Raw genomic sequence first — 17,325 nt, 5'->3', positions numbered from 1 at the left:
TCATGAAGTTCCTGTTGGCCCATCCCTCGAGCCTGTCTAGGAGCATCTGAATGACAGCCCTTCCATGGAGAGTATTGGCCGGCCACCCCCAGTTTGGCAATATCTGCAAATCTGATGAGAGTGTGCTCCTCAACCTCCTCCAGGTTATTGATAACAACATTATCAAAACAGATAGACATAGCACTTCGGGACATGGTTTAGTCTAGTCTACCCTTAATTGGTTTAGTGTGGACTTGGTAGTGTAGGTTAATGGTTGGACTGGATGATCTTAAAGGTCTTTTCCAACCTAAATGATTCTAAACGATTAAGCAGCCCAAGTCCCGGGATAGACCCTGCTGTACCTACCCTGTTGCATGCCCCAGGGAAAATGATCCACTGACCATGACCTTCTGAGCCTGACCATCCAACTGGTTTCTTACCAGTCTAGTTGTCCACCCATCCAGGCTATAAAATCCTAACTTGGATTGTGGGAGACAGTGTCAAATGTTCATTTGTTCACACAGATATTTTTTTTTATACCATTTCAAACATCCACTCAGGTCATGGTTTCATGTCAGTGTTTAGTCACAACATAGTTTAAAGTAATCGCATGTACTCCCCTTCCCTCCCAGATAAGTTGGCTTCTGAACAGAAGGCTTCTGGTTCACAGTTTTGGTCTTAAGGTACTTCACCTGCACCAGAACCTCAGACTTCCATGGGCTGTGGCCTCAGGTACCTGTGGGTCACTAAGAGCAATTTAGGACTGACTTTTTGGTACTTCATATATAGTGTGCTCAGCTAACCCATACTCTGACCAGAGGATTTTTTCCCCATTTTCTCAAGGATGTATCTCCCCTCACACACCTATTTTTCTATAGGGTCACAGAGATGGAGCCATTTTGTCCAGAATTCAGGTACTTGAGCAGAAGTCCAAGTCTTTTCACCCAATATGTTTAACAGTCATTCAAAGGACATTCGTGATTAAAGACAAGGACTCTAGTAGCCATGTGGCACTAAGACTTGGTATTATTAAGATGGAATGGAACAGAAAGTGATGTAAATGGAAAAAATGACGGATGTTTACGTCCTTAAAGGTATTTTCCTTGCAGAGTATGTGAGTAGTAGTTGAGTTGAGTGCACTGCCATCTACAGGTTGTTAATACAGCACCTGCCAGGCAATGTTTTGTTATTTTTCTTTTTTCCATCACTGACTCTGGCTTCTGGTCTGTTTTTCTGCAGCCCATGAGCATTCCTTTGGGTAATGGACTTCATTGGACTAGATTTATAGTGACAGTGACCTACAAGTCATGCTGATGGAAAATTCATTATGGTTTGGGATTAGTTGCTAATCTTTGGGATTATTAAAACTATACTGCTTGGACATTCTTCTTTTTGTTTTAATTGCCTGTGTTATGAACAAAGGGCGCAGCCAGTCTAGCATCTGGTGTATGTGTATAATTTCTTATGAGCATTGACAGACAAATAAATACGAGCTATTTTCAAAGTGACCTTCTCCTTCCATCCGTATTAGAATGTTCTGACAAAATTCATAATTGACTGAAGTCTTTTTATAGCAGCAATGAACATAATGACCAGGGACAGAGTTTCCAGGCTGCCCTGTCTCTGCTCAGTTTTCTGTCACAGCCACGGCTCCAGTTGGGCTACATACGATCAGGGTAGCGCCTTTACTCTGGCAGAGTGCAAAGACTCAGCAGCCTCCACTGTGGGGATTTGACTTCACAGAGGATAGCATTTCTAACTGGAAATAATGATACCTTGGAAGTATCTAGCAAACTCCAGCTGGCCATAGGTCCTATTGTTTGCAGAATGAAATGGAGACTGTCATCAGCAGTAGTCTACAGACAACTTGTTCCTAAATTCTAGAAAAATCCTCTTTGTTCTCTTTATAATACATTACTAAATTACATTGATTTTACAGTTTACGGTTCTTGCTTCAGCCTATGGTAAGAAAAAAACCTCATGGATTCACGACAAAGACTTAAACTGTACTGTGAGCGTCCTGGCAACAGCACCAATTGAAACAGCTTCTTGCTACTTGACTATAATACAAACCCCCTTGAGTTCCTGTGGGCAATGACATAGCTTCTTGCCTTTCAGTTCCTGAAAGATTGAACAGTGTAGCAGGAACCTCAGCAATCTGTCACAAAGAAAGAAAACATAGGACAGCTAGCAGTTTGCAATTTTAACCTCTTTTGGTTTGTTACACAATGTGCCTTCACATTACTCTGAAGGTATCTAAGGACCACGATCCCATCTAACAGGGTACTAGTGCGGAAAGCAAATTTTGACTCATTAAAAAAAAAAAAAAAATCACCCTTCCTTGGCAATACGCCAGCCTGAGACACATAACTGAGTGCAGTCACTTGTGAAATAATTAGCGCTCGCAGTGGCTTGGTCGATGTGATAGTTTGAATGACAAATGTCACTGCATTCTTAATGTACTCTTAGTGACCTACACATAGACACGTATCAAATAACATGTGTAAAATCAGACACTTCACCAGCATTCAGCTACCTAGGCACAGAGGAAGAAAGCGGAGCAGAAAAACTGCCTCTAACTTTAGCTATGATTGATCGATTTCAGGTTAGTACTGCAGCACGAACCATTATATCAATGTAGTATTATCATATGGTCTCTTAAGATGCTTCAACATTCCAGAAGGAATATTTTTATACAGGCAGTAATTGGCAGTAATTGTGGACACAACGACAACAGTGGGTGTGGATGTGGCCTCAGAGTAGGCACCAAGTGTGTGAAGAAGTTGGGCTGTAGCTCTACTCCTGGCCTGTGGCCTCAGCTCCTCCACTTGCAAAACAGGGATGATCAATCAAGTTGCAAAAGCCCAGAGCAAATGGCATTATGTAATGTTGAAAGCTTGGCATTTGATGATATTTTTGTGTTTATAGTGCACTTTGATGTGGCCACTGAGAAAGGACGAGAGCAGCAGGTAAGGAAGCAAGCCAGGTGCTTTCTCAGGACACCCAGATGGCAGTATGTACCATGTCGATGATGTCAAGAGAACATATATTTCCTGCTTCACAGGAAAATCATTCATCCAAGCACTTTTTGCTCCATGACGTTTAACTGAAGTCTGTTTTGTTTACAATGTGAGAAAATTATTTTTGGTACTGGGTATAATTAGTTATTTAGAGAACATATCCCCAAAAGTTCTCTCGAAGATATGCATTTGTTATACTTCAAAAGACTTCTGGCAATTCATGCCCATAAAGTAGTAGGTAACAAGCCAGAAGGAGACCTACCAAACTGAAAGATTAAAAGTAGTTCTTAGAAAGCCAATCGATTTTCCCACATACAAAAAAATTTAAGTGGCAAGCTTTTCACAGAGAAACCCTTGTTTAGTTGTGCCAGGAAAGTTAATATTAAAAGAGACACTCCAAGCTAGGCTGTATTTTTTTAAAGTAAAGACTTTTGTTTTTTGTTCTTGCTACTTAAACCTTTTCCAAGCAGAGTAAAATGCAGACAGAAAATGAATTAAATCAGAAGTTTGTAGTTTGCCCTTAGAAAAGGGGCAGACTTTGTGTATATGTGGTAGAGGAACGTGAGAGTAGAGAGCCTTACTCAGCACCATAATTCCTGCCTTACTGTAAGAAAGCAAGGTATCTTTGCACCTCTTTGTGGAGAGAGCTACTTGCTCTCGTGCTTCCACCCACCTGCTCTCGTTACCTTGTCAAAAGAGGACTTCTTTTGTTGCAGGAAATATTCGCGGGCCTATTGTTCCCAGAATTAACTTCTAAGCAGGACCAGAGGAGGATGTGCCCCTAGTATTGACACACAGATGTTACACCACTGTGGAACAAAACCGAGGGGTAGACACTACACGGTGTTGTGGTGTTTGTCTCTGAATAGTCTGTAGAGGTAAAGGACAGGGAGAGACAGATGCTTGGGCTAACACATGGGACACGCTGAAGAGAACTAGGCTTTGTCGGGGTTTTTAACTGTTGCACTGATAACAGAGAGCAAAGGTCAGAATAGACGGTGGCTGAAAAGGAACAGGTCTCTTCAGTTTGCTTCCCTTTCATCAGGAAAACACACTGTTTGTACAATCAGCCACAGCTTTCAACAATGGACTGGCTGGAGATGAGTCACTAAAATGAATAATCCTTTTTAATCTCTATGAAAAACATCCTGTTAGTGTTGCCATATTCTAGGAATTGTTATAACAGGAGCAGCAAAAGGATTAAGTGCTTAAACCTGTCCCACCAGTGCAAGTTTACTGCAGCAGAACCTCTCTGCCGCTAGTGAGTCTCCACTTCTCCTTACAAAAAAACAAGAGAATATTCCTATTCTGTATTTCTTTTTCTGTAACAAGCCCTCCAGGACCCACCAATAATATAGGTATCTTAAAAAATTAAAATCTAGATCAACTCATAGCACATGCTGAGGATGAAATAAAAGTCAGGATCACAAGTTCACCAAGATCAGACCGGAGCCTGTTCTCAATGCCTTTCACTGAGAGCATTACACTTCTGCCAAGAAATCCTCCAGAGAGTAAGAAACCTGTAGGTTCAACACTGTCCTTTCTGTGCTTTGCAGTGCAGTGCTGTGCCTCTTTCAAAAGGTGAGTGATTCTAGGAAGTGATTAAAATACGTGGGATATTCTTTGTAGCATAAGGCTGAAGCCTGTGCTTTCAACGCCAAATGCAAAAAGGCTGTCAGCTATAAAGAAAGAAAAAGCTACCCAGCTACCTGACAGGAACGATTAGTCTTATGAGCTATGAAAATTGCTAGAGGAGGCAGATGACTGCTTTGTTTTCCCCACAATACTTAAAATGGCAAGAGCTTGCTAAAATATTTAGTGTTAATAAAAACTGATGACAGGCTCTTACTGGTCTCCTTTCCAGAAGCAAGAGTTCAAGAAGACTGCCTCCTTTCACTGGCTCTGTCACATTAAGGTATCCAAAAGATGTTGAAGGTGATATAACACAGAACCTAAAGAGACATCCTCAATTAATCTCAAATAAATGACAAGGCTTTATGATCAACAGGTGGCCTAGCGGTGCTTGTTTTGAACCCTTCTTTTTAAATGCATCACAAGGGATTTTTCAAGGTGCTCAAGCCTCACCGGCTTGGCTCCCATGGACTAAGATTCACGTGAGCAGAAGCGGAGTGGGATGGCACCAGCTGTATTTGCACGGTGGGGCAGGTGTTGTGTTTGTAGGCCATGCACCTTGGCCAGGTCCCAAACCCCGAGCGAATTTACCCTGTGATGCACCCACCAGCCCTAACTCACTGACTGCCCAGATCATGAACCTGCTGGAGCTCACTACCAGCTTGTCCGCCCTTTCCTGTGCCTCTGGGCTTCTTCCCAAAAGCAAGCGGGGTGGAAAGGGAACAGGCTGCCCCTGTATCTCCGTTCAAGGTGGAGCTGAGTCAGAGCTAAAATTTGTACTTAGATCTCTCCAGGTCTTGGCACATGTCCCACCTTCATTGAGTAATTAAGAACTACAGAGCGGGACTTCTTAGCTCTTATACATGAAGTTCACCCTTCTGTCAGCTGAATTTTAATGTTTTGGACAAGTAGTACAGATTATGGGATAATAGTTCTTAGATGTAAAATATACGTAAAATAACTGTTGATTTTTTATATATATATATAAAATCCATAATAACAATCCCACCAGAACACGGAAGGGCAATATCTCATAATAGGAAACTACAGATATGGTCAACAGCTGTGCATTTCTTTACAGTAAGTGCTAACACAGCTTGGGATGGAAAGCATCTTAGTTCTTCAGTCCTGCTGGCTCAGGCAACCACACCAAATAACTATGTAAATTTGTCAGGCCTTAACCCTCAACATTTTTTTGCACCTACATTTTTATTGAAAAAACAACTCCAAATCTCCCTCCTTTGATGGTTATAAAGGCTGAATTATGTTATGGTCAATTTACACCCAATTTACTAAGTCCCTTCTCTACTAAACAAGAAGAATTTTTAGCCCCCTCCTTGAAACTGTGTGGAGGAGTTTTAGGCTTCTGATCTTGGAAAAAGGACAGCTAGGATGGACCAAGGAGGACACTTGTAAGAGTCCATATGTCAGGACACCTGATCATCCTGAACATCCTCTCCTAGCCATCATTTCTCCTTCTCTACTGACTCTTCCTGGAGCCCGAAGAAAAAGAGTGTAAGTGAGATGCTGTCTTTCCTGAAAAAAAATTTCTTGCCTCATTTCATCTATCGTTAGTTCGATTCGGAGACTCTATTTTGAATACCATACTTTACTGATTTTCTTCTCCTCCAGGAAAGTGACTGAGAAGAGAAAAAGCGACTCTCATCAGGTCTCTCCTTTCATGTTATTTGACATCTTACATACAATACCCACATATCTTATCCAGATGTTATTTTAAAACTACTGCGACCCTTTCAGTTCTATGTAAGGTTGTATAAAGTAAAAAGTCTAACAAATGCAATGGAATATTCAAAAACTAAACAAGTATTTCTTTTTTCATCAGTGTTCCAGGAGTGCCAGACACGTTGGGGCAGACCATGATCCAGCAGGGACAGACCAGGTCCGGGAGTTAAGGACTGACTTCTTTTCTAACTAACTGCATGTAATTTCATTTCCATTTTTCCTGCTTGTAAAATGGGAGGAATGGCATTTATTTGCAACTGTAAACAACGTAGAAATATATGAATCAAAAATCTTGTATATCGGTTTATTCTAAGTAACGGTTGAAGCTAGTTACTACTAAACTCCCATGGTTTTACTTTATAACTACATACATAAACATAACCCTTTGTCTGAGTTTGTGGCTGTTCATACGTACATCATATCCAGTGTACTTTTGTTATAGGAAGCAGGAAAAAATTGGTTGTTGCAAGTCTAGGCAACTATATAAAATTAGATTCACTCCGTAAGAATGACAGGAATGTCCTTTACTGAACCTCAGCGGCTCACGGAAGAGTTGGCTGCATGTGAAAGGAGCTAGATGATCTTACGCGTTCCCTCTCCTAGTATTTGCTGCCACATGATGAGTTAATATTTGATTAGACAGTGCTGTATCTATGACACCTGTTCACCAGGGAGACTAGGCCAACAACTGATGTAATCTACCTTATTATATACTTAATGATAGAGGAGGAGTGCTGCTTTTTCAGCTTCCCACGTCTGCTTTTCATTTCCTCTCCTACACATTCCTGAGGGGTCATGTTCAGTGCCTTGCAAGAGCAAACAAACAACTACAAAATTTCCCTCTCTCTGTCTCTCCCTGTGATTATCTGCAATTTGCCTGAAAAAGAGGAGAAAAAGTTTAAAAATTTCCACCATACTGTGCATTTCTGGAAAGAAATCTAATTCTTGCTAATAGTTATTAATATATATACATGTGTTGGCTAGATTTCTCTGACTACAATAGATCAGGACAAAGCATACAAAAAAATGTGTTGGTACTAAAGCTACACAGAAGGGCTCGTATTTTTCATCGTGGTGAATCAAATGCTTGGCCATAGCTTCCAGGTCCTCTTCACAAATGTCCTTCCCGACCATCTCAGGCTTTGACTAGTAGGACCTACTCATTTTTTTAGGTCAGTTCTCTGAGTGGCTGTAAGTGCAGTCTTGCAGGGGCTCCAAAGCACCTCATCTGAGCAGAATCCCAGCTATGCTCCTGTGATTCCCCAGGTCTTCCTCCAGGAAATGCTGTGCTTCTGGTTGGCACCACTAGCAATCGCAGTAATCTTTGGAATCTGAATATGATTTTTATTTCAAAGGTATAAGGTTGCGTTCAGCAGAGTCTACTCAGCCTGTGATTTCTATTTATTTCCAATTTGGCCTTCATAACTTCTGTAGCTTTCCTGTTAAGAAATCTATATCTTTACGGGGAATCCCTCAAATTCCCTCATAACTGTAGGGGATTATAGCATTTCAGATATTGTCTTTCTTACTCTGAGTAACTGTTGGTATAATGTGAATATATTATCTAGAGAATATTTTCTCAGATTTCCATTTCAGATTTTTCCTTTCTGTTTTAGAGAGTTCACCATCTTTCCCTGAAGTAAGATTTGCCTTTGAACAGAAGAGGAGAAGCTGCAGTGTGTTTTTATTGGAACGCCAACGCTTCTTTTCTTTCTTATGTGACTTTTTTATTGGCAAAGGGAGGGCTGCGAATAAGACAGGGTGTATCTTTCACCACCCTGGGCTAGGTCTTTTCCTTAGTTGAGGGGCAATGCTAAAAGGCCTGGATGGTATTAATTTTGAACAAGAGACCGTTGACAGTCCCCAACTGCCGATCAAAGGTGGTCAAAAAGACCTGTGAAAAAGCTGTAGTCAGTCTATGTGGAAATGAGGGCAAAGAGACATTTTGTTTGTAGATGTGCCTGTTGAGCTACCAAGAGTCTTCATTCACTTCTGTCCGGTACTCACCTTCTCACCTGTCAGCGTTCCTGCAGACGCTGCAACACATCTTCCATGCTATGACAACAGGAGGTAGATCTCAATATTAAAACAATACTTACTGCGACTCCCCTGGGAATCAGTGCCTGAGCATCACAGATAGTGTGGGGATTCCCAGAGCCAGTTTTGAAAGTGGTACACAGAAACAATTCTCAACATGTGATTCATGTGATTGCATTTCAAGTCCCTATGATTTGGTTGCCACTTTGATCACATCTCACAAACGGGTTCATGTCCAAAATTAGGCTGGAAAAAATGCTGCTATAATTATTTAGAGGAAATAGGAAGAGGGGAACATCTTCCACTGCCAGCTACTATGCCCACAAAGATAACAAAAGCTTTGGCAGAAGATAAGGCTGGGCATGTGCTAGCACTCTCCCCTTTGAACCTCTTCCAGGAACCAATGGTGAGAAATAACCGCTTTGGTGCGAGCCCGAGCGGTACATTCTAGAGAAAGCATACAGTGAGTTACAGTGGTCTAAAAAGCTGTGTGTTAAGAATAATAAAAAGGTTTGATCAATGCTCTTTAAACTGTTTTACAAGGACTTTCTCCCCTGCCCAGGCCATTTTACATGCTTATTTACTACAGTGTAAATCATACTTCATGGAGCTGAGATGACAAATGAAGCCTGCCACAATTCTGCATGAAATGTTAACATGTTTTCTTAGGCGAGACAGGAGTTGACAGAGCATCAAATGATCATGTTCCGTCTATAACTTTCACTCTGTCAAGTCTTCTGTCCTCTGCACGCCAATTATAATAAATATAGCTGACTGCATATAGCCAGAGGAAAATGAAGGCAGCTCTCTAACGTACGTAAAACTAAAAGATTCAGACATTTGTAAATCTTTTGACTGTTTACAGAAAGGCAACGCTCTGTTCTCTTTGGGTTGAGACAATGAGAAGTTGGGAAGGAACATATCTTTAGAAATCAACATTGAAATATAGGTAAGAATATTCAGCTCAGAGTAACATCCTCTTACGGTGGGAGGTGAAGACAGAAGGTGGTGTCAGTAAGCCTGGCTGGGCGAAGTATCCTTACCATAGGAAGCATTTCTGAGTTAACAAGAAGTAGTAGTGATTTATCCTCCTACAGGTATTAACACCTCAAGCAACACAACAAGCATATTGTTTGCTTGCTTGTTTTCAGGAAATTATTTTTTGAGGTTGTTCTGACTGTTAGTACATCTTTCACAAATAACATGTGGTGCTTCTTCCTCAGCTGTTAGGGATAAGAGTAAGTTTGCACAGTATTTTTTGTTTGTAATTAGCCTGTACAGAACCCCCCAACATTGCAAGCTCACAACTAACATTGAATTCATAGTAAGTAAACTATACTATAACTAGTGGGCGGGTGGAATGATTTCCTTCTTGCTGCACTCTTACCTCAGTCTGAAAACAGAGAGGCTGAATGCTTCCATGTGGCCACCAGATACTTTTTTTCTTAATAATGATTAATTATACCCGAGGCCATCATCGGTCTCAGCATCAGCCTGAGCCTGATGTATGCATTTCAGGATCCACGCTGGTCTCTCACATTCTCACTGTGTTATCTAATTCTGAATGTGAAGTTCATAAGAGAGGTTATTTCTGTATGAAGAGGTAGAAACACAGCGGGCAGCGTATCGCTGCCACTAGGTGAACGGCAAAGGGAGAGGAAGCTCCACCGCAGCCTGGGGACGAAGGCTGCTGGACTCCTGCTGAAGGTCCCAGCACAGGCATTGCCAATCGCCGTGATTAGAGCAAGGGGTGGAGATGCAGGCAGATACCAAGACACTTGAGATTTCAAATTGTCGGGGGGTTTTCTTTGTGCCAGGAGCCATATTTTCTGTTTACTAGGTTTAGCAGGCGCTCTGGGACCTATATACCTGACCCTGCATTTTACATGTCTATGTTCCACCTTGTGTAGTTAGTGCAGGTTACTCAAGATTTGCAAAACACGAAAGGTAGGAAAGGGATTCCCAAAAAGTCACGCAGATTTACGATTTCAGTCACAAAAAGGTATGGCTTTAATACAATCGCTTCTCAGGGAGCCCCGTATGGGGATATTGTTCTCAGGAGTCCTCTTGCATAGAAAAAAGTGTATTTCATCAAGGAAGTTACCACTATGAGAAGGATAAAAGATATATATATTTGTAAAATATATTTTTATATATATTTATAAAAGTATAATGTACCAAATGTACATCTATCAGAAATGACACACAGGCTAAAAGATCATTTGTTTCAAAATATATATTGGATTATTTCATTATATTCTATTTTTATTTTGTCTATGCAGAGAATTTTTTTTTTTTTTTCAATGAAGACTGCTCCATTCCTTTTTCCGAAGGAAAACCGCTGGTGACTAGAACATGTCAGAATAGAGACAGAGACTTAGGAAAACAGAAAACTGTCAGGCTGCTTTACATTTTAGTGGATTAGAGAACAAGGCATTTGTTAGTGTAAAGTTGTTAGTACCAGTCTTACCATAAAGAGAGCAAGGGCACCACCTGCTGTTTTAGAAATTTATTTATTTGGGTCATGAAAGTTACTGTTCAAGTACTGCATTCAAAAAAAGTCAGGCCTACTAAACAAGCTGTACTTCTTAAGGAAAGCTTTATCCTGAAATTTAAGCTTATGCAAGACAATTTTAACAAATGATGTGTTTACAGTTGTCTGTTCACAAAATGAACTGTACTATAGCAACAATGCTGGCCATAAATGACTGAATATGGGGTATGGACAGATTTTTGAAAGCAAGAAAGTGTTTCACACTTCTTTTCTGCTTTAGTACATGGGCTATTCCTCACACAGGGCATCAAAATCTAGCTTTCACAGCATTTTCAGTAGATCTGATTGGTATTCAATAACCACTGAAAAGCTTACTCACTGACTTAAGTAGAATAACATCTTTAACATGACAATAGTTTAGGTCATTTTATGAGCTGGAGACTATGAAATAAATAATTACTACTAGAGAAGTAACACACCAAACTACAGTTCAAACAGGTTTTGAAAATTTTCAAAGGACCTTGTTTCCAAAATGCTCCTAGTTGAGAAAACACAGGTTAGTACATACCCAGCTGCAGTGAGTAGTCGCTTCACTAGCAAAAGGAATTGCATACATGCAGGGCTTTATAAATTCAACTGTCTGGAAGCTCTGAGACAATTCGAACCAAGCAAACTAAATCCCTAGCAGACCAGGAGATAAGCTGTAGAGTGCAATTAAAAAGACTGGGCAGCAGCTTGGATCCTCTGAGTTAGAGAAGGCTGAACATCTGCTTAATTCTTCCTAGATGCCACAAGGAATCACCCTATAGTCTTCTCTTCTCCTGAATAACAAGTGGTGCTTTGGAAAACCCTGCATCAGGCTGATGAGACATAACCAGACTCTCGTATTTTATAGGTTGGTAAGGGACTTTTGTGAGGACTGGTCATTTATAAATAAAATTATCATCTGTCAAAACTGGCATGAAAGTTAAGAATCAGCGCTAAAGGAAACAGGCAGTTTCCATTCAGGGGTCCTCAGTCATTTGGCCAGCCAATGTCCTCAAGGATTTTAAGTGAAAGTGAGTTCAGAACAGCAGCAGCAGCCGCCTCTTCACAAATTTGGGAAAAAAAGGTGAACATTAGCAAATTATGTGCTTTTGCCAAGGAAAAAGATACCATGGCCCTTCTCCTCTTCAGACAACCAGAGCCAAGATTCACCTTGCAAAGCAAAATCACATGATCCTGTATAATTTTTTTTATCCTGTATAATTCAGTTCTGATTTGTGCATGAAAAATTTAAAGGAAGAGTGAAAAATGTGTATAAATTGATTGCTTCCCATGAGCTAAGACAAAGTTAGCAGATTTTTGTAACATGTTCACATCAAACATATTTCAGTAATAGATGCATAGCCCATGTTTTGTCTGTCAGTACCAGTTCTTACAAGGTAACAATAGAGGTGTCAATGCAGTGGCCTGTTTCCCCCTTTTGAAGATGCTTTGTACATCTAAAAGATGTGCAAAACAAAAATAATCTAGGATTGCATCAAGCTTGTGCATTTATTGGTGGCTTATTAAAAATTAATTCATTGCTGTAAAGAAATGCTAATAACAAATTAGTAAGAACTTTTTCTTTTCATCTGTTTTTTTTTACACAAATAGTTTTATTACAAACTTGAAATCTTAGGAAATACACATGTAAGAAATTACACAAAGGCCTTGGCATTTGCAAAAATCTTTTGGTATTTGCATGGCAATAGTCTATAAAACACTTTTGGCCACAGATGTGCTCAAACAATGGTATCATTGCATAGAAATTCTTTAGAAATATTTCTGAGGCCACTTTGAAGACTTTTTTGGCACAATATTAACAAAATTAAGGCCTTATACTTTTCAAAATCAAGTCATTCAGTGTATGAGTAGTGTTTAAAACCCTGAAAAATATTAAATACAGAATAAAGACTATAAGCTCAAAGCAGGATTTACTATCATAAACACAAATAGCTATTAACCTGGGTTCAGTCTCTGCAACTTCAGCATTGAAATGGCCTACGTAAAATGAATATTTCACATCATATTTTGGCATTTAACATCTAATTCATGACACTGAAAGGAAGAAAACTTCTGTAAGCTTCTTTTTGAAATTATAAACTCAGAGCTTGATTTGCCTAATGGTTGATATCTATATAAATTACTAAAATATTTATATATTTTTTTTTTCTTGACCATTGCTGGATCATTCTTTATTCCACAGGAAAGTTTGTTCTACTGCATAAAGAAGCTGCATAGTACCAACATCGCAGAAACACTTACTTGCCTATTTGGGAAACCAATTCGGCAATCTCTTCCAGATGTAGTCCCATTAAAACCAACAGCACTAAAGACTACAAACAGAAGCAAAGGTTTGCAGGATGGCACTCTATGTTGTGAAAAGATGGTTACGTGTTGCTTAACCACAGTCTGTAATCCCAAAACTCCTTTTTACATTAGTATTGCTTTGTACAGGAACAATAAGTACATACCCAAGAGTCTGGGATTTTGAGACACCGAGATAATGGTAACAACAAACTTATCTGGGGAAGAAAAATGAATCTAAATATATAATACAAGAATGAGAAAGGGTGGTCAAACAGTATAAGGCAGAACTGCATACCTCCTAGCACCTTTGCATTTTTTCTGGATAAATGCTGACTTTTTATTCTATCAGTGCATTGCATTTATATAAAAAATACATATATTTTGATCAAAAGTGCCATTTGGCATGTCAACATTTGAAGCTTATCTTTGTTGTCTCTTTTCTTCTTCAGCAAGGACAGGGCCAGTAAAGCAGTGTGTGTTAGTTATGCAAGTTCCTAAAAGGCACTTTACTGTTTTCATATTGGACAACAATGAGGTACATATGATATATGTCTAGGCTTCATTGCTGTTAAACGAATAGCACCATATTGTGTGAAATTAGTTGAAATTCAAAAGTCATTATGTTTTTCTCATACAGACTTGACAACGGCTAACATTTGAGCGCAGATCCCCTGCTTTCAAAGTTGAGGGAGTTGGTTTCCTATTAAAAACAAATAAATGAAAAGAGCCATTAACAACTGTTGATACAAACAGTCAGTTTTCAGGTTTACAATTGACAACACAAACTTTGCATGCAGCCAAGTGTCTCTTTAAGCTGTGCTGAATCAAGAAGGTGTCCCTAAGTTCTCTGATGTATATTCACTTTCAAGTTTGGTCACAAGCTATCACAAGATTAGTTTTAAACATCATCCACTTCCAGTTACTTCAGAATTCAGTTCTGTCATGAGGCTGAATGTTTCCTTAACTGGAGGACACTACCTGCTTCATCAGCAGTTTGAAAACATGCTGGCGTTTGGGTAGTAAAAAACAATTAGGCAGAGAAACTGAACACATTTGACTGTTCATGACTTTCTGCTAACTCTTGTGACTTTACAGAAAAATGAAAAGCCAGCAAAGGAAATTATGTGATGTCATACAGAAAGACAAACCAAAATCTTTAGTCTCTAAACTATCATAAAGAGTTACCCCTAGCAACTGGAAAGAAAGCATTTTCAGACAAAAGTGTGTTTACATTTAACACTTTTCTTTAAAAAGGATTATGCGTTTATAGGAAACTGAAGGATATTTGTGAATTACGATAGTAAGACAGGTCCCCTGATCTGGGATTATTTTATTAATTTGAGATACAGTTTGTAGCTAGAAAAAGGTATGAAGTTGACAGGTCTCTGGGTAGGACTCAACGAATACAAACAGCTGTAGTGCTGACTCCTCTAAATTTTCCTCTGACCAGCTTTCCTCTTTCCTAGGGAGCCAGTGCTTACCCCAGTGTTGGCAAATGGGCTCTTTCAGCAGTAGCTTTTCTGGTCGATGAGATTATCACAGCCCCAGTTATAATCAGTCTCAGTGGTCAATTTTTCTAGCTACTCAGTTGACAACTATCTCATAGACAAACAGTCAAACCTGGCTAAAAAAACCTCCTTCATTTTGACTGAGACAGGCTAGGGAGCATTCGCAGATCTAGAAGACATGAAGAGATAAAGGGTACCAGATGAAGGGTACAAGGAGCGGCAGGCAGCCTGGACTGCGGTGGAAGAGGATGCTTGCCTGCACTCCAGAGGAATGCCTGCGAATCAGGTAAGCTATGCAGACCTGGGAACTGGTCTAGATGCTAACGTATTAATAACATTCATATGGAACAAATTAGACTGTGTTGAAAAATACTTATGTGCAGGAGACCAAAACAAAGCCTACTACCACTTAATTCCTGAAATTGGAACCTCAGCGAGACTGAAGAAACACCTAAGGCCTCTGTCTTCAGCTGCATTTTATTCAGACATCCTTCCTCCAACATTAAGGAAAGGTAAATAATTGTTCAGCTCACTTAGTTCAACACCTGCACTAATTTCAAGTGGTTCTATTATGTGTTAACATCCACTAGGGGGAATGTCATAGTCTAACTTAACTTCAATCAGTACGTCAGCCTATCCCAGTTATGACTCAGTGAATACAATCAAACATAGTGGGAATGCAAACATTGTTAGATTATTCTGAAAAGCAAAATACCAGGTACAAATGACACATTGTAAACACTAACGGAAGATACATTCATTAATTCCCCCCAAAGCTATTATAATTTTTTTCTTTTTGTTATGAAAATCATTAAAACTAGATATACCAACCACGCTGGGGCACAGCCAATACTTGAACCATGTCTTATATTCAAACAATACTTCTCTTATTCACTGAAAAGGCTTGACTGAGTCTCAAATAGTGATAAATAAATCATGAACTTACTTGAACATCTCATTCCTCTCTATAGTGGCAAGCCAGAAGCTGTAAGCATTTGCATAATAATTGCAGGTGCCCCGGCCATGGCATTCAATGAAGGGAGCGCTGCGAAACTCCTCTAGGCAGGAACCAGGAGATGCCAGGGCCTGGCCAGAGCCCTCTGCACCAGCACTGGTGTGCTAGAAAAATGCAAAAGCATCAGTCAGAGAGGGACGCTTTGCCTCTTCTGCTACAACACCTATTAACTCTCTTGCACAAATATTTCTTCACATGCCTCTCCTTGTCCCCTGTTGTGTCCATCTGCTGTTTTGCCCCTTGGCTCAAGGAGGAGCAAGAAGGTGGAGCTGAAGGGCTTGCTTCAGAGGTGGCACTGGGTTGTCTCGCTTAACGGCAGCACAATGCACCAGGGCAACTTCAGGGCAGCTGTATGCACAGAACTCCTTCAGGACTGACAGCAGGACCCAAGCTACCTCTATGCTAGCAACAGGCCAAGGCCAGCTCTCTGGCCCGGAACGCATACAGACTGGTATGGTTTGTATCTGAACAGCTTAACCCAATTCCTGTCCCACATCAGAGTGGCCTCTCTCCCACTGCCGAGTGCTAACAGCTCTGGATCCATGCTGTTTCTCAGACTATGCCCAGACCCTGCCTGGGAGAGTGGCTGTTGATATAGGCTGTGAGCATGACAGGAAGCATGCTAGCAGCTAACCACTGTGACGGACTACAGAGTGGCTCTTCCAAGCCACTCCTTGGCCCTATTTATTTTAATGGTATAGATACAACTGAAGAAAACTGAGTAAAAGTTCAAAAATGCCATTTGAAAACTGAAGGCTTATTCATCAAAAAATGTGATGACGACAGGCACGGATATGCTACCACTCTAGGAAGCTACTGCAACACAGATGTAGAAGGACAATGGAAAATTATGCTTATTTCCTCAGTTATTCAGCACTTGGATCCTGTACTGGAGCTGTAAAGAAGAGAGCAAGCTGTGTGCATTTCCCCAAAAGTGGACAACTAATTGCTATTGCATTATTCTCACTTAGTAATTAGCCAGAATCTTTTTAAAGTCACCAGAAGGGTAGAGGTCTGATGCCCTCCTAACACCTGAAGTGACATAGTCAGACATTAACTTTCCCAGAGCAGGAGTGTAGACCAAACGGCTGAAACAAATGCTTTTTTTCACCTCGGAGTATGCCCCAGTGCACTTACCATGACAAAGGAGTAACCAATCCAAAGTGAACTCCAGCCTTCCGGACACGGTGGTATTTGAATTGTTTGACTGTGAACGGCTATTACCATAGCAGGAGCTTCACACACAGAGCATCTAGAAAGACCAAGACATGAATGAGCTACGTGCACTTGAGGATTAATATTTCTTTTTTCAGAAGTTACTTTCTTTAAGGAATCTTGAATTAGAAAATTTTGTCACCTTCAAAAACAAAGGAAAATCAGAATGTTTCATTTAGAAAAACAACCAACTCGTTCTTTTTTTTTTAACCTGATTTACTTAGGAACAGCTTAACTATTAAGTCTTATTCCTATTAGCCTTCCTATGAGCAAAGAACAAGAGACCTCTTATCTGAATATTTAAATGTATTTGTCTTTTTCTATTCCCATTTGTACTGTAGTTTCTAA

General features: G+C 40.1%; 1 protein-coding gene across 1 annotated transcript in view; it reads right to left on the bottom strand.

Annotated features, from left to right (window-relative positions):
• Positions 1-13,857: 13,857 nt before the first annotated feature.
• Positions 13,858-17,325, bottom strand: part of COL4A1 (collagen type IV alpha 1 chain) — a 131,146-nt gene continuing 127,678 nt past the window's right edge. Inside the window, exons 50-52 of the mRNA XM_075711776.1 lie at positions 16,900-17,014; positions 15,694-15,866; positions 13,858-13,939 (exon numbers count right to left, since the gene is read on the bottom strand). Of these exons, the coding sequence (XP_075567891.1) occupies positions 13,858-13,939; positions 15,694-15,866; positions 16,900-17,014 (370 nt within the window). The remainder of the gene's footprint in view (positions 13,940-15,693; positions 15,867-16,899; positions 17,015-17,325) is intronic.

Source organism: Pelecanus crispus, chromosome 1 (assembly GCF_030463565.1).
Source record: "Pelecanus crispus isolate bPelCri1 chromosome 1, bPelCri1.pri, whole genome shotgun sequence".
Taxonomy (NCBI): domain Eukaryota; kingdom Metazoa; phylum Chordata; class Aves; order Pelecaniformes; family Pelecanidae; genus Pelecanus; species Pelecanus crispus.
The sequence above is the reverse complement of the archived record's forward strand: the minus strand, read 5'-3'. Positions and strand labels throughout refer to the sequence as shown.